The sequence below is a fragment of the Agelaius tricolor genome, unplaced genomic scaffold (assembly GCF_023055355.1).
Source record: "Agelaius tricolor isolate 1412-34295 unplaced genomic scaffold, bAgeTri1.0.p SCAF_15, whole genome shotgun sequence".
Classification (NCBI taxonomy): Eukaryota; Metazoa; Chordata; class Aves; order Passeriformes; family Icteridae; genus Agelaius; species Agelaius tricolor.
In genome coordinates this window covers 3,746,791-3,768,115 of record NW_027269275.1, presented here as the reverse complement: position 1 = coordinate 3,768,115, position 21,325 = coordinate 3,746,791, and the positions used below count along the sequence as shown (strand labels likewise).

General features: G+C 45.7%; 1 protein-coding gene across 2 annotated transcripts in view; it reads right to left on the bottom strand.

The window, feature by feature from the left end:
• Nucleotides 1-3,473: 3,473 nt before the first annotated feature.
• SLC7A10 (solute carrier family 7 member 10) overlaps nucleotides 3,474-21,325 on the bottom strand; it is a 42,811-nt gene continuing 24,959 nt past the window's right edge. The window contains exons 3-11 of one of the 2 annotated variants that reach the window (XM_071440247.1): nucleotides 15,752-15,903; nucleotides 13,959-14,084; nucleotides 12,866-13,019; nucleotides 10,340-10,463; nucleotides 10,141-10,244; nucleotides 9,022-9,118; nucleotides 5,171-5,320; nucleotides 4,751-4,928; nucleotides 3,474-3,810 (exon numbers count right to left, since the gene is read on the bottom strand). In XM_071440247.1, coding sequence (XP_071296348.1) covers nucleotides 3,659-3,810; nucleotides 4,751-4,928; nucleotides 5,171-5,320; nucleotides 9,022-9,118; nucleotides 10,141-10,244; nucleotides 10,340-10,463; nucleotides 12,866-13,019; nucleotides 13,959-14,084; nucleotides 15,752-15,903 — 1,237 coding nt within the window. In that variant the 3' untranslated portion in view covers nucleotides 3,474-3,658. The remainder of the gene's footprint in view (nucleotides 3,811-4,750; nucleotides 4,929-5,170; nucleotides 5,321-9,021; nucleotides 9,119-10,140; nucleotides 10,245-10,339; nucleotides 10,464-12,865; nucleotides 13,020-13,958; nucleotides 14,085-15,751; nucleotides 15,904-21,325) is intronic. The other variant, XM_071440248.1, reaches the window with a different exon arrangement.

Sequence of the window (21,325 nt, the reverse complement as noted above, 5' to 3'; positions counted from 1 at the left end):
TGCCTCATTCTCCCTGTGCTTCCCAACAATGCCCACCCAGCTCCTGGAATTTTACCCTCTCCACTTCTCTCTTGCAAAGCATGTAGCTTTGATGTATGTACCTGTTGCCACCATTTTCAATCCTGTGATAAATCAGGTAAGAATAATCCAATCCATTTTTTACTGACTTTGCCTTAGGCTGACTTACAGGTGATACTCCCCAGAGTATTTTCTGCATTACAACCCCTAGTATTTTATGCTACATAAATATATAGGCTTATATAGTATTGCATTGCTATTCAAGCTTTATTGAAACTCTTTTCTGTGGGAAGCAGATTGCCTTTCTGTATCAAGTATCACAGTACTCTCAACATGCTGGTAGTGTCAGCTGTTTCAAGGTTTTTTGTTCAGTGGGCTTTAAAATACCAGTAATTATGGCTCCTTTGGGGCTAGTTGCTTTGCCTTTGGGGAAAATCTCTCTTATATGGATTGAGTGTGCTGCTAAATTTCATTTAGCATATGATTTTAAATTTCTAATTCTGTACATTGATTTCTGTGGTTAGAAATTCTACACATTAGGAACTAACCTTTGCAAAGCCTTTAATGTATGTGATGCTGGGAGCAGAGATGAAGCTGTTCCTAAAAATGAGACATTGTGGAACACTTTTTGGGGATTGGCATGTAATTCAAAGATGAGGTCTAGTAAATCAGCCTGTTTTAAAGCAAGCCTTCTGATTCAAGGCCAAATGTTGTTACTTTTAAAGCATGTCAGTATAACCAGGGAAAACTTGAGCCAAACTCAATTAACAATTATGAGGAATTTGTTCTTTAATTTTGCTTTTGATTTCCTTATATAACAGCCAAGAAAAGCCTTGGTAGCTTTACAGCATTACTACTATTACTATTATTAATATTTTCTCATTACCATACAGACTTGTCTCAAGAGCTGCAAAGTTTCCTTGCTGGCTGATTTCCATACCTTAATTGTTTAAACAAACAAAAATAAACCCATGCCAAAACTTAGCAATTCTGTAAGCAATCAGTATTTCTGATGCTGTAATTCATTTAGTTTTCCCACTAGCTAGTAAAGGTATTGAAAGAATTAATCTGTTGGAAATTAAAGCTCAGAAAGTGGATTTTGAGCTATGGAAAAGGAGATTTAATCATGAGGGCCTCTGATATGAGTTAAAGGTTCAGGAGCTGCTTAGCCACAGGGAAGTCTGCTCTGATCTTTTTTTTTTTAAGCAAGCTGAATATTTATGATTTCCATTAACTAACTATATATTCATGCTATTATTTAAAATGTGGAATCTTTCTTTCCATGTGTGCATATATACACACAAAACCACACATTTTTTTCTAGCTAAATATCTATTTTAATCTCTTACAGTTAACAGCTTTATACAAAGAGAAGAATGTAAGCTGTGTTTCTTTTTAGTGTCTACCATCTGAAAGATGGAGATTAATAGAATTTTAATATATAGATACAGATATTATTATTATTTTATTACAAAAGTATTTCTGAATAATTAACTAAGATAATGAATCCTTAATTTTTGTGCCAGGGCTATGGAAAGATACTTTTAAAATTACATTCAGATGGCTGTTACCAAGGCTACTGAATGTGATAAGTTTTGTTTTCAAATACTGTGAAAGAATAGTAGCTCAGTGCTGTTCTCACATTTTGCATTTTTAGAAGATTCCCTGGTGTGAAAGTGGCCATACTGCTACAGCAGCAAATCTCCATCTATTTATTAAGTGGATGATTTTTTTTCCCCCCTGGTGTATGGCACAAATAAAATATGCAAAACACTTTCTGAGGAGCATCTGATGTGTGAGTGATACTTGGTTGAGCCCAGCTGGAGAGGGGAATTGGTCTCTGGAGCAGTGTGACACAGGAGGAGCATCAGGGTCCTCTCCTGTGTTTCCCTGGAGCTCCATGCTGAGCCTGCTGCAAACCTCTGCACATCTCCATCCCCCAGCTGGCACCTGGAGCAGGCTGAGCCCCCTCCACCCCTACATCAGTGCTTCAGAACTGAGACACTTGGGATTTACAGCACTGCAAAACTGAGACACTTGGGATTTACAGCACTGCAAAACTGAGACACTTGGGATTTACAGCACTGCTTCAGAACTGAGACACTTGGGATTTACAGCACTGCTTCAGAACTGAGACACTTGGGATTTACATCACTGCAAAACTGAGACACTTGGGATTTACAGCACTGCAAAACTGAGACACTTGGGATTTACACCACTGCTTCAAAACTGAGACACTTGGGATTTACAGCACTGCAAAACTGAGACACTTGGGATTTACACCACTGCAAAACTGAGACACTTGGGATTTACATCACTGCTTCAAAACTGAGACACTTGGGATTTACATCACTGCTTCAAAACTGAGACACTTGGGATTTACATCACTGCAAAACTGAGACACTTGGGATTTACACCACTGCAAAACTGAGACACTTGGGATTTACACCACTGCTTCAAAACTGAGACACTTGGGATTTACATCACTGCTTCAGAACTGAGACACTTGGGATTTACAGCACTGCAAAACTGAGACACTTGGGATTTACATCACTGCAAAACTGAGACACTTGGGATTTACACCACTGCTTCAAAACTGAGACACTTGGGATTTACATCACTGCTTCAAAACTGAGACACTTGGGATTTACATCACTGCAAAACTGAGACACTTGGGATTTACATCACTGCTTCAAAACTGAGACACTTGGGATTTACATCACTGCTTCAAAACTGAGACACTTGGGATTTACACCACTGCAAAACTGAGACACTTGGGATTTAGATCACTGCACAACTGAGATACTTGACATTTAGATCATTGTAAAACTGAGATACTTGAGATTTAGATCTCTACAAAAAGGAGATACCTGAGATTTAGATCACTACATAGCTGAGACACTTGGGATTTAGATCACTGCAAAACAGATACTTGAGATTTAGATCATTGTAAAACTGAGATATCTGAGATTTAGATCTCTACAAAAAGGAGAATCCTGAGGTTTAGATCACTGCAAAACTGAGATACTTGAGATTTAGATCACCTTTTTCCTGTGTCCCAGAATGATGCTGGAGGCTGCAGGTGTTTGTTGGTGCTGTGGCTTTTACTCTGCAGTCTGTGCTCAGTGCAGCTGCTCTGGGGGTGCTGTGCTGCCCCAGGTGTGTGGAGGGCTGATCCTATGGGTTGTACCTTCCTGGGCACTCACCCCACCCAGGGACAGCAAGAGGTCTCCTTGCTTCCTCTTGATTTCTGTGCTTTGATTTTGTGTTGGGAACTGCCCTAGTTTTGAAATTCCTAAATTTGTGTCTCTGGTGGACCCTCATGGTGACTAAAATCAGTATTCCAGAGCTGTGTCTGTGCTGCTTTCCCCTGCTGAGCAAGAACACTGCCAGAAAAAAAACAAACAAACAAAAAAACAAAAACCAACCAGCTCCTTATTTTACATTTTATTTCTTTTCTTTTTTTTTTTTTTTTAAATTTTTTTTTCTTAGGGAATAACTAAAAGCTACAGAGGCCAGGCCATAGAGGATGTAGCTCATTTTATGGGCTTCACTATTGGTGCTCTAAAACAATTTTTTTTTTTTCCAGAAAAACTTTTTTTTTCAAAAATCAGCATGTAAACAAGAAGCCACTTCAGCCTCAAAGGCCACGCTGGTGTGATTTCCTCACGGCTGTGTCGCTCACCAGCCTCCAGGAGTGGGAGGAGGAGGAGTGGGAGTGCTCCTCCTCTGCACTTCCACACTGAGGGTACACCACAAAACACAGCTTCTGCCCCCAGCACGTCAGGGACTCTGCAGGGAGCAAATCACCAGGGTTAGTGGGGTTAATGGGGGCTTCTAAACAAAAATGGGATCCTGCAGCAATGCCCCGTGGGAAGGAGCTGCACAGCCCTGCTGTCCCGAGTGCCCCTCCAACCCTTCTCCCTCCAGCTCAGTCTGCAGAGTGCTCCTGAAGCAGGGCAAATGGAGGTGGGACAGCTCTAGGGACACCTCTAGGGGCAGCTCTAGGGACTCCTTTCCCCAGCCCCTCACAGAGCTGCCAGTGCTGCCCATGGCAGGCTGATAATGGGGATGGGATGGGGATGGCAATGGGGATTGGGATGGGATGGAATGGCTGCCAGCCCTCCTGGCTCTGTGTCAGCCCAGCTGCAGTGACCACTGGCCATGGGGAGCTGCTGGCACTGCAGCCAAGTGCAGCTGACAGAAACCCTCCAGTGAGAGCCCAGGGCTGCAGTGTGCTTGTCTGAAAGTCCTCACCTTGGAGCAGAGTGATTAAAAACCAAGCACAACCAAAACAGAAAAGACTGCAGTTTCAATTTTATATGAGGGGTAATGTAAGTCTTTGTAAGAACCATTTGAGTATGAGATAGCTCATCATGTCACACAGGGCTTGGTGCACAGTGCTGGTGGCACAGGGCAAGGAGGCAGGGCAGAGGTCCCACAATCTCCTCAGTCCCTGGGTGATTGCTCATTCAGTCTCTGTGTGTGTAAAGTGACACCCTGTGTATTTGCTGGGGCAGGCTGCTGTGAGCAAGACAAGTGCATGGGCACAGAGGCATGAGAGGAGTTAAATGTACCCAGGAGTGTACAAAATAGGTGTCCAAAGCAAAGCAGCTGTGCCCAGCCTGTGCCCAGGGGCTGCCATGGCTGGGAGGGGTGGCCAGGCCCCTAAGGCAGTTCCCTGCCTGGTTTGCCCAGCAGGGAGGGCAGGGAGGCACAGGTGCTGCCTTACCTATTAGCCTATTTACACACTTTGGTTTGTTTCTCCAGTAGACTCCAAGGAAGAAGACTGGCACTCCAGTTAGAATGATAATGAGTCCAACCCCACAGACAATGGGCTCAGAGTACAGGCTGAAGACCAGCAGGAATGCCCAGAAGGCCAGGTAAGTGATGGGGATGAGGAGGTTCACCTGCCAGGAGAGAGCAGAGCAGGGGCTGGGTGGCTGTGGGGGGCTGCAGGCAGGGCAGGCTCCAGCCCCCCAGCCTGTGCCCCCTTCCCTCCACCACTGTTCTCCTCTCTGCCCATCCCAACCAGCTCTCAAGAGCTCTGCCTGTGTACCCTTCTGTGACACTAATGGCACTCTGGGACATGGTCTGGCAGGTGTTCCCACCCCACCCATTCAACCAAGAGATTGAGCTTTAACAGTGTCACCTTGATAGGTCTGAAGATTTTGGGTTTCTTCCAGCGTAGAACAATCAGGCCAATAATTGTCACTCCATAGCAGAGGTAGTTAATGAAGGACACATAATTAATCAGTGTGTAGGTGTCTCCAACAAGCATGATGATGAGTGTGGCCAAACACTGCAACAAGAGGAGCACAGCCTTCTTCAGCCATTACTGGAAAAGGTAGCTTAAAAACAACAAAAACCAAGCAAAAATCCCATTAAAGCATTAAAAATCCCTTTGTGGCACCTGCTGGGGATGTGCTACTTTCTGTGGCTCTGTTTCTTATCCCAGATCTGTGCCACCAGGGCTGGGGCTAAATGGGTATTTGGGGCATGCTGAAGCCAGAGATTTAAAAATACCCTGGGCTGCTGGCACAGGTGTCTCTGCTGCCATAGGCAGGCAGGGCTGGAAAGGCTGGCAAAGCTCCCACTCCACCTTTTTCTGTGAAGTGTTTTAAGAGCTGTTGAACCTTGTGGTGAGGACTCCAGGTGAAAGGGTTTCTTAGACTTTACATGTTGTGTTTCAGGCACTGTGTTGTTGCAGGTGCTCTGTATTTTATAAAGAATTAGAGGTTTGCCCTTCCTCCTGCTGGCTCATGTCACAGCTGATCAGCATCATGAATCTTATGAGCATTACTACTGTTTGGAAACTGGCAGATGGGTGGTGGACATTTCCATGCTTCTGCTTGCTTTTTGAACTCTATGTCTGCCTAATGCTGATAGGGAATTGATTTTCACCTTTTTTGCTTTTATATTCTCTCTATATTCTGTACACATACATTTGTAGTGCTGTAGCCTATTCTAGTATTCATAGCTAGCTTTTTACCTACTCTCTTAGACAGAAAGACAAAATAAATTCCCCTGTGGGTCGAAGCTGGGGGTCCAAGTTTAGATTTTCTGGGAAGCCAAGGCTGAAACCAGCTCTCCAAGACACATTTACATGAACAAAGTTCAGTTCCTGTCTAATTGAGGACGGGGGGATTAAAAGGGTTGAACTGAGGGGGGATTACCTCATCATTTATGCTTCTAATTGGGGTTTCTTGTCATTGTGCTAATTTGCTAAACATACAGAAATTGTATGCACTTTGTTAGGTGTGCATCTTCGTTGCTTTCCACCAAGCTGTGCACCTAATGGTCCTTGTAAAGGTAACTCCTTGTCAGCACCTGTGCCTAGCTTGTCATTTTAGGACCAGCAAAAAGGCATCAGGAGCACTGTAAACCCAGGAGTTTACAGTATTGATGTAATAAATAAATACTGCTCCTTGAGCCCCCCACCCACTCTGTTACCCCAGGGGCTGAGCACTCACCTGCACAAAATGCCAGCATAGTGAACACTGCAGCCCAGAGCCTGAGGGAAACTAAATATCCAAATCCCTCCAGAGAGTGCTCAAGGTTTGGTTTGTGTTGATCCAGGCTCCCTTTTTTCTTAATTAGCTGTTTCAATAGTAAATTCCTCCCAGGAGGGAAGGTTTCTGCACCTCCAGCAAAGGAATTAAGCACCACCACAGCCAAACACCCTCTTAGTCCCTCTGCTCCCCTTTTCAAAGCCTTGCAGGCTTGGCAGGGGGATTTCAACACCTTGAACTGTCTGAGCACAAAATGGATTTAAAATTGGGCACCATCCCATACCACTGCCATATAACACAGTCTGTGCTCTCCCCTGCAGTGTGCACTGTGTCACATGTGTCACACAACTCCCTGCTGCCACTGAGGGCTCTGCAGGGATGGCACTGGGAGTGGCACAATGCTGCTGGTGGGTCACATCACTCCCAGGGTGGGTACCACCCCCTGTGGCTGAAGAGGGGGTGTGGGGGCAGAGAATGTAAGAAAATCAAGATAGTGCAGAAGGCAATCTCACCCCTGAGGAGCTGCAGCTGTGCTAATTACCAGAGATTAGGAACAGGCCTGCCATAACAGGGCACAGCTGTGTCCAATAAGGATGGGTGCTATAAAAGAGTGGGTGAGCTGGGTGAGAAGTGAGCTGGAGTTTGTTGGCTGTGCTGTGAAGAAGAAGGAGTCAGTGCTGCGAGGAGTTGCCCATGAGAAACTGCTGAGAAGGTATGGAACTTTTGCAATAAGATGATAACAAGGGGATGCTGGCCTGGCCACAGCCCCCTGGCTGGCAGCCACTCCCCACCATCCTGCAAAAAATCTGCAGCCTAAATTTTATATTTAGTTTGGCCCCTTGATTTTTGGGAGTAAAATAGGGAATCAGTAAAAAGGTCTCACTGGTAGTGTTGAAATGGCCATTCTTGATGTACAAACAAACTGCTCTCCATGCAGAGAGCTAGGTGTGATTCCATGGAAGAGATAAGGAACCTGATGGATTAATTAGGTTTGCCTAAAGTGGCTCTGTTTGCTGTTGTAGCTGCCTACACTATACTATTAGTATCTTTCTTTTGCTAAGAAATAAATATTTCCTAGCAGCATTTGATGTGCATTGATCTGCATTAAAACACCTCCAAATGATGAATTAATGTGCCATGCTGGTTCTGTGGTTGGCACTGTGGCTCAAGGGGGTGGCATGGCATGGATCAGCCAGCTCAACAGGCAGTCTGCTCTTTTTGGGGCTGTTCTACAGAGAAACATCAGCTGAGTGTCAGAGACTCTGTTTTTAAGGACAAAGGAGTTCTGCCCCTGTAGAACACAAGATCCTATCCATGATGGTTGCCCAGGGCAGTTTACCCCAAACCTTTAAGATGTTTGTGATGGGACACTAAGCCCCAGGAATGCCATAAAGCTTCAGCAAAATCCATATTTTGTCATAAAAGCAGAATGAGTTTTTATGCTGAAAAAAAAAGCTTATTTGGTGAAATTTTGTATGGGTATATTGTGCCAAAATTGCTGTTAGAGCCAAGAGACATGTAAGCATGCATCTTTCTAGTGCATCTGGGGTCAGACCCTTGTGGTTTTGATATCAGTGGCAAATTCTGCAGTTGGCAGCCATTGATCAGCCAAGATTTCAAGCAAATGTCCTTTGGGAATTCCTTTGCTTGGGCCCTGTGGTCATGGACAGCAGCAGCACAAATAATTTTCCTCTTTGTCATCTTCTATACCACTGTAAAACCCTTCACAAATTCCAGTTGAACTATCAATAAAAGTATACTAAGCTCTTTGTTTCAAATAATAACTTCCCTAAGTCATTAGTATTGTGGAAATTCCCACTGTCTAAAAAGTGAGGGGAGTCTTTTTCCCATGGAGCACAGCAGGAGCTGGGCCCTTGGTGTCTGGCCTTTGCAGGTGACCTCTTGTCTGCCCCTGCTGTAATTGTTGTCCCTACTTAATTTCTGGCTTGTGCAAAGAAATCCCTGTGGCCCTCAGAGAACTACCTGGCTACCCCTCACAAGGTGTCTTGGTTGTTGAAAGTAACTTTTGGAGCACTTTGTCCTTTCCCTGGGACCCCCCATATCTCTGGCTTTGGAGGCAGGACCTAAAGCAGCCTTGCTGGAGTGGGGTTTGGACCGTGAAGGTTTCCAAATTCTGGTTGGAAGCAGGTAAAGTTGGTCTAAGGAACTTGTCTTTCCTTAAATGAGTATCTCTTTCAAAAGCCAGTCCCTGTCCCTTGCTGCAGAACAGGAGTTAATGAGCTTACACTGCAACTCAGGTTATGAGGGAAACCCTCCAGGTGCCAAGGGGACTGGGAGGAGGAGGAGGAATTATTTCTGAGGCTGAAGGCTGCTTGTTTGGAGCTGCTCAGCTGGCACCCACCAGCTGCCATTCAGGGTGACCCACTGCTCCTCTCCTGGGGTAAAACCACCTCTCAGGGCTTTTTCCAGCTCGCCTCTCAGTGGTTCAGTGTTTCTAAAAGCAGGTGACAGATCAAGGATAGGAACTTACACAGATGAGGAGGGCAGGGATGGGTGTGCAGTTCTTGACATGGATCATGGCCAGCAAACTTGGCAAGTGGCCTTCCCGAGCACCAGAGAAACACAGCCTGGAAATAAGAAAGGTAATGATGAATCCACTGGGTGTGCAACAGCCTCTCCAGCCCCTAGTCATATAAAACCTCTTATCTCAACCACCTGTTTTGGTTTTCTGATGGAAAGGGGCTGTGGCTGCAGCTGCAGGGACAGCTGGAGACTGGGGAAAGGTATTTAAACTGAACCCTGCAGTGTACAAGGCCTTTAACAGCTAATGTCACCTGGGGACATCTCAGATCTGCTCTGAGATGCCAAAATACCTCCAAGGACCATCTGCTGGCCAGCATTGTCTCTTTACCCAGTGAGGGGTGATGGCTTTGAAGGTTGTGTGGGTATTTACAGTGCCAAAAGGGGTTTGGATAAGGTTTAACATGCCTTAGCTTTTCACTTTTGAGTGTGTAGCTTGTTATATATGCATTCCAATTTGTTGCATTTCATTATACCCATGAAAAGGTTGAGATAAATAATTTTCCCAAGGTACTTCAGCTGTTTCCTCAAAAAACTTCATAACTTCTAAATTAAATTAAGACAGGTCAGTTATTATAAACAGACTTTATTGATTACAATCTTACAGACTTTACAGATTCTGGCCCAGCTATCAGAAGTATGCATGCAAAGCATCTTGCTTGAAAGGTGATTTTCCAGCATTAAAAAGCCTGTAGCTGAGTGCAGCACCAGGCCCTACAACTCCTCCTTGAGCAAAGCACAGTTTAGCTGTGAGCTACTGGAACTTCATTGACATAAAATTACTTTGGTTCCATGCTAAAGCTGTGTTTGGCTCTTACTGTGAATTATTCCACATCTGCAAACACTTTCAATAACTCATGAGGATTAATTTGCAGGAAGTTTCATGATTCAATATTACACTTGCTGATTTGAAGCAGAATAATTCATAACTGATTGTATCCAACACACCCAACAACAAACTCATGCTCTACAACATCCAAAATGTCTAGCTAGCATTTCTCTAGCAAATGCAATTAAAACAGCCCCTCCCCAAATTAGATAATGTTCATAAAATTGTACTCCATCTAACCTTGATGAGGTAAAAAGGTATCCATTTATTCCTCCAAATGTAGATAGGGCCACTGAGACTGGCATAACCCAGGAAAAATAGCCCAGTAACTTTTCACCAAATGTCTAAAGCAACAGAAGGCAGAGAAACTGAAACACACTGCAAAGCACAGCACTGAAATCAAAGTGTGTTGGTACATGCAGGGAATGGTTTTACTTACTACAGCCACAGCGTTGGAGGACAAGAGCTCGTGGGGAGACATGGCAGTGAAATATGCAATGTTGGTGAACGTGTACACAAATGTCACCAATGGGATGGATATGAATATGGCACGAGGCAGGTTCCTGATAAGAGAATTGGGAGGGTAGATAAGAAATTACAACCGTGCACAGCGAGACCATGACAGTGGGGTGGAGCCTGGGGGTCACTCAGCTGGGGGTGTTCCCTGGCTGTGTCTGTGAGGGAAGCTGAGCTTCCCACTGCAGGCTGGAGAAGGCTGAACTGAAATGCTGTGTGTGCAGGTGGGTGCCTTGCTGTGTCTGTGGGGGAAGCTCTCTGCCCCACTGCAGGCTGGAGAAGGCTGAATTGAGATGCTGTGTGTGCAGGTGGGTGCCTTGCTGTGTCTGTGGGGGAAGCTGAGCTTCCCACTGCAGGTTGGAGAAGGCTGAAATGAAATGCTGTGTGTGCAGGTGGGTGCCTTGCTGTGTCTGTGAGGGAAGCACAGCTTCCCACTGCAGGCTGGAGAAGGCTGAAATGAAATGCTGTGTGCAGGTAGGTAACTTGGTGTGTCTGTGAGGGAAGCAGAGCTTCCCACTGCAGGCTGGAGAAGGCTGAAATGAAATGCTGTGTGTGCAGGTGGGTAACTTGGTGTGTCTGTGGGGGAAGCTCTCTGCCCCACTGCAGGCTGGAGAAGGCTGAACTGAAATGCTGTGTGTGCAAGTGGGTGCCTTGGTGTGTCTGTGAGGGAAGCACAGCTTCCCACTGCAGGTTGGAGAAGGCTGAAATGAAATGCTGTGTGTGCAGGTGGGTGCCTTGGTGTGTCTGTGGGGGAAGAAGAGCTTCCCCCAGCTCTCTGCCCCACTGCAGGTTGGAGAAGGCTGAATTGAGATGCTGTGTCTGCAGGTGGATGCCTTGGTGTGTCTCTGAGGAAGCAGAGCTTCCCACTGCAGGTTGGAGAAGGGTGAAATGAAATGCTGTGTGTGCAGGTAGGTGCCTTGCTGTGTCTGTGAGGGAAGCAAGCGGAGCTTCCCCCAGCTCTCTGCCCCACTGCAGGTTGGAGAAGGCTGAATTGAGATGCTGTGTCTGCAGGTGGGTGCCTTGGTGTGTCTCTGAGGAAGCAGAGCTTCCCACTGCAGGCTGGAGAAGGCTGAACTGAAATGCTGTGTGTGCAGGGAGCTCCAGGGGACGGATACCATGAGCTGCCTTGGGGTTCTTGATGGGGACTGGGACTGAAAAATGAAACATCCACTTCCCAAAGGCCCTGGGGACAGGCACTGTGGTGGAATAAAATGTCTTGCTTTGCTTTACCTTCACCTGCTCTGAAAAGGAAGGGGGTCCTGTTGTTCAGCTGCTGGCCTGGCCCATTTTGTACCCTAAACCTGGTCTGGTTGTTCAATTTACAGTACTACAGATGTGCTTGATCTCCAACCCAGAGACCTTCCTAGAGCTCACACCTGAGGTGTTCTAACAGAATGCATTTATCTCTGTGTGTCAGATTTGAAATAAAAGGTTTAAGAAAGCATGTTTAACCTTGTGAATTTGAATAGATTTAGTAAAAGGAGGAAATAGTTTTGGTTATCCATTTTTTTTTAATACTCTAATTTCTCCACTAAGGCTGCAACAATAATTTTAAAAAAAGGCCATTTACTCCATTCTCTATTTCTGAACTAAGGCCATATTTACCTTATTTAAATAATAACTTTTTATTATTCAGTTTTGAAATCGTGGTGGTCCATTAAAATATTGTTGTTTAATAAGGAAACACACTACCACATTTTCTTAATTCCTGCCAAGATCTCTGGACACACACTTTGCCACTCACTGGTGTGCAGAGATGCTCATAAGGCTGTAGCTTTAATTCCTTCCCATCCAAAACATCTTACATTTCTTGTTGTTTAATTGCTGTGTGCTCTGGATGCCCAGAAGTAACTAATGCTCCAAGAGCTGCTCTTGACATTTGCCATTCCACTTTATTAACTCAGAAATGTTGAAACATTTGAGCTTTGCTGAACTAAAATTCCCTTTCCTTCCAGCCTTCTCAGGCTGCTTGTGATGAATCCTTTCCAAGCCCTTCCCATAGCCAGGATCAGCAGTGACCCAGGGTGAGCTGCCTTGGCAGAGTGAGCCACTGATCGTCCCTTTCAGGTGTGTGTGGAGAGCTTTGGGTGAAAAAGCAAAGCAAATTCCAGGATAATTCAATTATTTTATGTCAAAGAATATTCTTCCTTTAGATGCTTGTGTGGTATCTTATCCATGGTTAATTTTTCTGCTCTGGAAGATTGAATGTGGTTGAACAGTGACATAAAGACCCTGCCTTGTCTGTGGGCTGCTTTGATTCAGCTCATACCTAATTTCAGTGTTTCTGCAACTTGCCTGCTGTCTGTTCTAAACAAAACTCTCTCTCCTTTGGAAAGACCAGTCCCACAGACATGGAATGACATTGCAGCCTCTCATGAAATGAGAAATGCTCCCAGAGAGCTCCAATGTCTCAGCACTGCAGGGAGAGCACCATCAGGTGGGTACTTGCCTGCGGGGATCCACCAGCTCCTCTGTTACATAGTTCAAGAAGTTCCAGCCACTGAATGCAAAGGAGCCTTGGAGAAAAGCTAATGCTAAATGCCCCACAGATGGAGTCATCCAAAATCTGAATGCATTGCTTGGTGTCAGCTCTTTGTAGTTTCCTGCATAGAGAGTGCAAGGCAGATGTTAGGCCATGCTTACCTACCTCACAGACTTTAAATAGGTAAGACTTTGCTTTTTATTTTTTATCAGAACTGAGCCTTCATGCTGTTCACACCACCATGGGCTGACACAGCATTTGCAGCACTTTCTGCAGGACAGTGTCCTGGTGAGACACCTCCTGCTCTCCTTCACCACATCTGTGCCACAGCAACTCATGGGACCCTTTGGCAGCCTGCACTGGCTGAGGGTGCATCCTGGGCAGTGCAAATTCCTGCCTGCCCTTAATGACATTTTCTTTTACAAGAGTTTGTTGTTGTTTAGGAGATATCCTTGAAAAGAAAAAGTCTATGGGCCTGAAAGATTTGTCAACACTGCAGGACTAGCACCACAGAGAAAATGAGTTTTCTGCTCTCTGTAAATGTCACATTTCTTCATCCTTTATATGATGCATCATATACATGATAAAAATATTATAGGTCTTTTGCACTTTTGGCTTTCCAATAACTGCTGAATCAGTGAGACATTTTTCACCTATGTTTATAAGTGACTTTTTGTAGGAAATTGGACTAGTGCCTGAAATGAAGCAGTTATCTTCCTGCTCTAGGCAAAGCATTATTCATTTTACATCCAGAGCACTTCAAATTAAGGAATGCACAACAGACGAAAAATGTTAAGTAACTATTCCAAAACATTGTGAGCTACTCTCCTTTATTCTATCAAATCCTACAAGGTGGGCTGCAAAGGGACTTTTTTAAAGGGGACACAGCTGATTTCTCCCTTGTGCCATACTTCTCCAGCTGTGTCAGTGTGCAATCCCACAGCTTGGCAAAACCCAGCACACCTTCAGGTCAGTTTGTAAGGAGGAAACATTGCAATAAGTGGGAAAAATCAGGTCTATCAACAGTACCATAGCAATGTTAGAGTGTCTGACAGGGTACCTTTAAAGATCTGGATGAAGCCCACAACAATGATGAGGGTCAGGGCTAAGAGTTTTCCTGCTGTAAAAATGTCCTGGATGCGCGTTGCCCATCGCACGCTGGAGCTGTTCACCCATGTCAGGAGCACTGCAGAGCAAAAGGCTGAGTTCAGTGGGATGAAACTGTGTTTATTTGACAACATACAGCCAAAATAGTGCAAACCACACTCATGTTCTGTGGAAACAGGCTGACCCCTGTGGCAGGGAGAAATGATGAGGAGGACTCCATCTTATCAGAAGGCTAATTAATTACTTTATTATACTATATTATATTATATTACATCTAAACTGAATCTGCCAAGCACTCAACTGCTCAGAATCCCATGATTGTCTGCCCATAGTCCCAACACACACACACAGCTGGCCCTGACAGGCCAAGGAAACAAAACACCATCACTCTGGGTAAACAATCTCCATATTGCATTCTACTTTGGCACAATACAGGCACAGCAAATGAGATAAGAATTGTTTTTTCTTTCTCTGAGGTTCAAAGAATGTGAATCCCAGCAATATTCTTGGGAAGAATTGTGCCTTGCTTTTCTCTGTGAAGAGAAATGTGGTGACAATGTTCCTGCAGGGAGCTCTAGCATGGCCAGCAGGGAGGGTGATGAGAATTGCTTTTCCCAAGCTGCTGGGGCATCCCTGGCAGCCACCAGCCCCTGGGTGCTGCCACAGGGGCTCTCCCCAGCTCAATAACTGTGCCTGAGCAGTGCCCAGTGTGTTTGGGTTTTGAGTTTTTAGAATGGTTCTTGAGGTATTAAAAGTCTTTTTTCTCAGCCCAGCACTTGAAGAGGAAGTTGGGATTTTTTGGTTTTTAAGATTGTTTATTTTTTTTAATCTAATGCATTCTTTTTTGGATTTGTGGAGGTTTGTTACTAGGTCAGGTTGAGGCACACTGACCACCCCTGGGGTGGTGTTACCTTTTTATGCTAAAAACTATGTGTACTTTATTTACAATAATTTTTTAATACTTATGTTAGACAGATTGTCTTTATTTTAAACTAATTTAGAAGTATCACTATCATAGCAGAAGATATAGGACGACAACAAGAAGAAGACAGGACATGCTTAGATTCTTCTATTTTACTTCTTAAACCCCCATTCCAAAAACTTTAAAATTCTACTATTTCACTTTGTGATAAATTCACTATCATTCTACTCAAACTTTTGTGGCTTGTGACTCTTCACACAAAGTTGGCAATTGTTTCTATGGGTTAAAATCAAAGGCACAGGTGTCTGTGACTCTGTGCCAAGGTCTCTGAGCCCCCTGCCAGGGTCTCGAGTCCTGCAGGGCAGCCAGAGGAATGTCCTGGGTTCTGATAAGAGTGCAAGAATCATTGCCTCCTCCCAGGAACAGTGAAGTCTGCAGCCCTGCAGCTCAGCTTTGCTCCTGGCAGCCCCAGCAGTGGCTGATGCAGAGCTGGCTGCACGCTGCCTCTGCACACTCATGTGTGAGTGTGAGGGAGGACAGGAAGGGCTCACAGGGTGGTGGTGACCCGTGCCAGGTGCCCAGGGGATGGTTCTGCAGCACTGCCCCATCCCACAGGCTCACCTGCCATCACTTTCCCTGGACCCACAGGGGTTTGGGTGCCTTTGTGCCTCCCTCCAGGACAGAATATCCCACACCAGCCCCAGTGCCTCTCCTGGGAGCTCCCCACTGGCCTTTGGAGCTGGGGCCCTGACCCCAGCCCGGCTGGAGTGGGCTCTTGTAAAACCAGGGCAAGATTTGTGTGCGTGCAAAAAGCAAATACTTACATAGACACACCATGGAGAGGATCCTGGAGGCATTATAGGGGGGAATGCAGTTGGGGAAGACAGGCTGCAGGACATAGTTGGAGAAGGTCAGTGCAATGACAGCCAGACTAGTTGGGTACATGATAAGCACTGCACTCCACAGCAGCAGAAACCTGGAGAGACAAGGAAAAGCACAAGAGAGCAGTGCTGGTGCTGTGCTGGAGGAGGTGGCACACAGCCAGCTGTGCACAGGGTGTCAGGGCTGAGCTCCTCCATCCTGTCACACACACCACTGGGGCCCTCCTCAGCCCTTCTCCCCTGTGCTCAGCACAATCTGGATTTTAAATGAAACATTGTAAAGCAAATGTGCCTTAGGAACGTGTGGAAGAGTGAGGATTATGACCAGCAGGCGTGTTTTGGTTTAACTCTGTCTAGAAAGGAGCTCTGCTGCTCCTGGGCTATGTCACCACAGCAGACAGCAGTCCCTACACCTCTGAAGGGTTTTGGCTGCAGCAGCTGCACTTTTGGGACTGCCACCAGCTCCCTGCTGGTCACTGGGGGGTTTCTTGTCACTCCTGGTATTGGCTCTGTGACCCAGGCCAGTGCTGCAGTATTTTGTGATGGATCACACAGCTGGGCTGGCTGCCTGTCTGCCTCCAGGTGATTGCACCCAACAAGGTATTGTGCAAATATAAAGTGTGAGATGTTTTGGTTTTTCATTCTGTGTAAAGGAAAAAAAAAAAAGGTTTAAAAGACAGCAGTGGATCAGGTTAGTCTTTAAAAATATTTAAGGTATTATTATTTCTACAGTGAGAAGTAGTCATTGCAAGAAAGTGAAATGTTTCTTGTCAGGTACATACACACACAGACACACACAGTAATTTTTTACATACATGCACAAATATAATGTGCAGGGATGCATGACACAAATGAGGATTTGAGATGATGTTTCCAAATATGACAGTATAATTTCTATATTACATGGGCTGCTCTCTAGGGGCTGCACCCACCCAGTGTTCTCCCTGCTCCCAGCCCTGAAATCTGCACAGCTCAGTGAGGGAGCCTCTCTGTGTCACCAGCTGCTGCCTGGCTGCTCCTCAGCTGAGCTGCAAAATGCCTCAGTTCCATCCTTCACTTTGCCTTCTTGTTCCTGAGAAGGATGGGGCAATTAACAGCTACCACAGTTAATTTGCTAAACCAGACCAATGTCAGAGCTGGGTACCCTCCCAGCTGCCACTGTAGTTTTTTACAGTTTTTTTTCTTTCTCTTTATTTTGTTGTGTGAATCCCTTTTTGGGGCTTTTTTCCCCCCTCAATTTCTAATGTTTTTCCTTGTGGTTCAGAGCAGTTTTCTCCAGTGATTGCTTTGTGCTATTTGGTGGTGTTGATGATGCACCCAGCTTGGGACAGCTCTGCAGATCCTCCTTGCTGAGTTAACTCAGCTGGTCCACACTGAGGACCATAAATAGGACTTAAAGACTACAATAACAATTTGCTGAATATGATTAGGATTCTGATGGTGCTGCCTGAGCTGTTTTGTGTGGCTCTTGACTGGCAGAGGCCACCAGTTTTTCCCTGTCATGTTCATCTTCACCCATACAAATTTTACACACATTTTTAGCCTACATATGAAGGCTGGGAATTGTGTAAAACATTCAGTGGGGAGAATGACTCTGAAAAGACTATTTCAGGCAAAATTGGCCTGGTTTCTATGCTGTAATATGGAGTGTGGGGTTGCTGATATTGGGTAGAAAATGGTTTAGATGGGAATGGATTAATGACAGTCATGGAACTGAAATGCATTTGTGTGATAACACAAATTAAAGAAAATGCCTAATTTTAGCATTTAGAGGGGGGACAAAGTTGCACTGTCAAATGTGAAGCTCAAAAGAGAGATGGCAGCAAAACAAGAAGGAACCTTTACCTAAGGTATAGGCCCGCTTTTATGATGTTTCTAGAGGTAAGGTTTAATAAAAACCCATTTCTGAGAAAAAGATCTCCTTGCTGGCCACTGAGATGACATTCCCATCCCTAAACAAGCAGCTATGGGGCCATGTGCTCACAGTGCCAGCAGCTGCCAGGGCAGCACGAGGAGCTGGGGCCCAGCTGAGAATAGCTGCTCCTGGGGAAAAGGGATCATGAAAGATGATATGGGAGAGGACACAGCGTGGCACACCTGGAATCACTTTGTTCTTCAGAGGGAAAGTGGCAGAATTATTGCCCTGAGGGCTGATCTACAGCACTGGAGATGGAACTCAACCCTACAGCCTTTCATAGTTACTCAGTGTCTGGGATCACAAAAATAAGAGAAGTTAAATCTTCTCTTGTTGCTTACTGAGAAGTGATCAGATCTTTATAACAGGTATGAGACAGCTGAATGTAAAGAAAAAAGAAGATCTAACTGTTTGGTTGGTTTTGGTTGCTTGGTTGGGTTTTATTTTTCTGAGCACTGGAGTTTGCATGAGAAATCTGAGCTCCTGCACATGCTGGTGGTGAAGGAGCTGGTGAAATAACCTCTGTGCCTGTATTCCAGCTGCTGGCTGGATGGGCTCTGCTGTGCTTGGTTGTTGAGCCTGATCTAAAGTTCACTGAAGTCCATGGCCCACAGTCCATCAGTGTGGATATGAGTGAGATCCTGGCCACTCAGAACCCATCCCCGTGTCCTAGAAACAGCCCAGAGTGAGTGCTGCCATCTGCTACCCTGGCAGATGTGGCAGTCATGTGGAGTGCCACCCATCCCTGGACCAAAACTGAATTTTTTTGCAGATACCTCTGCATAATTCCCTCACCTGTGGAAAGAAATAAACAACATGGTTTCACCTGGGTCCTAAATAGTCTAGTGGACTTGGTGAAATTGGTTCTCAAATATCCATTTGGGATGTGCCTATGCTCCCACAAGGATCTAGAATTAGATATGTTATGGTTTCAAAGCAGCCTGTGAAAATTAAAATTCCAGTGTACCCTACTTGTGCATCATTAACAAAAGAAAACAGTTTGAAACAGGTGCTGTGGTACAACTCACCTCAGTGCAGTTCAGGAAAAACTGAACTGCTCTAAGCTGGAGCCAGTTTGAATTGGCACTATTAATGCCATCCTACATTGCTGGGTGACTTCCTGCCTTTGGAACAAGTCAAAATTTTGCAATAACAAAAAGAAACATGAAAGTATATTTGAAGCATGTTATAATTGCAGTTTGGAGTGACTTTTCAAAGCTTTGGCTGCAAACTCTGCACTGACTGATTTTGGTGAGGATGAATGTCCAGTCAGCAGGCTCTGCTGTGGTGGCTGCAGCATTCCTGCTGAGCATTCAGAAGGGGGTGTATTGATCAGAAACTCACTGGAGGATTTGTTCTTCTGCAAGAATACCTATTAAGGCCTTTATTTATCATTTGGGGTAATGTTCTTTTTCCTCAAACAGACTTGCAGGCCCACATCATGCAAGGAGAGCTGTGCTCAGAGGGCTCCTGCAGCACAGGCTGTGGCCATTCCCTGCAGTTTGTGCTCACACACAAATGCTATTTAAAACCAAAATGACTCCTAAATAGAGAGGAAAGGAGGAGTACCCCTCTGGTACCAGACAAGAGCCTTCCTCACCTTCCTTCCCTTGGCCAGAGGAGCTGGGGAGTGTCCCTGCTCAGGGCTGTCCCCAGCCAAGGTTTGCCATCAGCAGCACTTTTCAGCAGTGTTTCATGCTGTCCTTGAGCCAGCCAGGGCTGCTGCTCTGCAGCCACAGCTCCTGCCAGCTCAGGAGATGGCCCTGTCCTGCCTCTGTTACTGCACTCAGCTCCTCACAGCACACCCAGCAATGTGATTTTTTCAATAAACAGTTATGCATCCAGCTGTCAGTAGTGCCAGACACAGAAGCTGGGGCATGGAGTACTCCTGTGGCTGCCACAATCAAATTGTATTTCCTTGTGCCTTGTATCTGTGCAGGAAAACCTGCATAGATATATAAAAAATAATAAATGGGAGGATTTTGGGAGACAGGAACAAGACAACAGCAGTGGAGTTGTTGTGGTCTGGGTGGGTACAGTTGTGCTCTTACAACAAACACCTTTTTCTGAATAGACCAAAACATCCAGCTGGTCACTGGGACAGTCAGATGCACAGGAAAGGCAGGTGTACTAAAGCTTTGTGTGCTGAGTTTGATGTGCTCAGCTGTAGAAGGATTAAATCAAAGAGAGCAGCAGTGGTTTTTGTGCCAGGGAGGCACAGGGCAGCCCCTTGAAGCTCAGCCTGCCAGGGCTGGATGGGCACTCCCAGGTGGGGAGCTGGGGGTGCTGGAGCTCCCAGAGCTGCAGCCTTTAGGTGGTGGCTCAGCAAAGGGCAGCAGGGCACAATCCCAGCTTGGCTTTACTGGAAAATATGACCCAAATCCCCTTTTTATACCAAAACCTGCCTGATGGCCTTTGTCTAGTGCAGCCCTTTGTCATAATAGTGTGACTATTTATTTTCTTGAGAGAAGAGCTACCATCTCTGCACAGGCAGGATGGGAGCACTCCTTCCCTTCAGGTGACAGCTTGTGCTTTTTTGATATTGCTTGTGCATTACAAGCCTGGACACCAAGTAAGTGCTACCCAAGCAGAATCTCCTGCCTTGGGAGGTGAGACTGTCCCCAGGTACATGCTGGGGAGTGATCAGTCAGCTGCTGTGTGGTTGTTACAGCAGCTGCACAGCTTGGTGTTTGCAGGGACCAGGCAAGTTCTCTGAATGTGGCAGAAGGAGCTGAGGAACAATTTAATTTAAATTAAATTTAATTTTAGTTGTACTTGATTTCTAAGTAGTTTCATTTTCTCTCCTAGAAAGCAGAATCCCTTTGGTTTTGTGGCCCTCTCATGTTGCTGGCCTCCTTCACAGTGATGTTCCAGGGATGGGACTTATGGGGTTCTGTGCTCTCAGTTGCCTGTCCCTGCTTGCAGACCCTGCCCCTGCCAGCAGGCACTGGGGAAGCTGCTGAGCTCTGCTGTGCTCCTGTCCCACGAGAGGACACACCTGAGTGGAGCTGAGATCTGGTTAGCCAAGCCAGGGCTGTTGGTGCCTCCATCTGTTCTGTGATGTAATTTTCTGTGCAAAGCAGGACAGCAGTCAGAGAGATCCCATCAACTAAAGAAACACAGAGTTCATGAGCCAGCAGAAGGCAATGGCTGAAGCTTGGCAAGCATCAGAAATGCGCCTTGTGAGCAGGCATGTCTGCAGTGCTGGCTGTGCCTGTGTGGCACTGAGCTGAGGCAGAAATGAGAGGACAGCCTTTGGGACAGGGTGACAGACTGCCTGTGTTGTGCCTGTTCTGGTTTGTCCTTGCTCAGCAGCCAGCTCAACTGTTATAAGCTCATTTTCCATCTCACCTGAGAAGGAATACTCTGCTTTGGTGGGGGCTCTTTCCTTACTCTTTCTCTAGTTTCCTGTACTGGTGCTTATTTTTCTTAACTAAACCACCAGCATGTGGTCTGGCCTCTCTGCTCACAATGAGGGAGCTGCTCAGAACATTCTTGTGCTTCTCTAGTAGTCTGTGAGGACAGGCTGACAGCTTGATTAATTGTGTTGAATCCATCAAAAAGTGTACACTCTAAAGAAAGATAACCTCCTCTCACTTGTC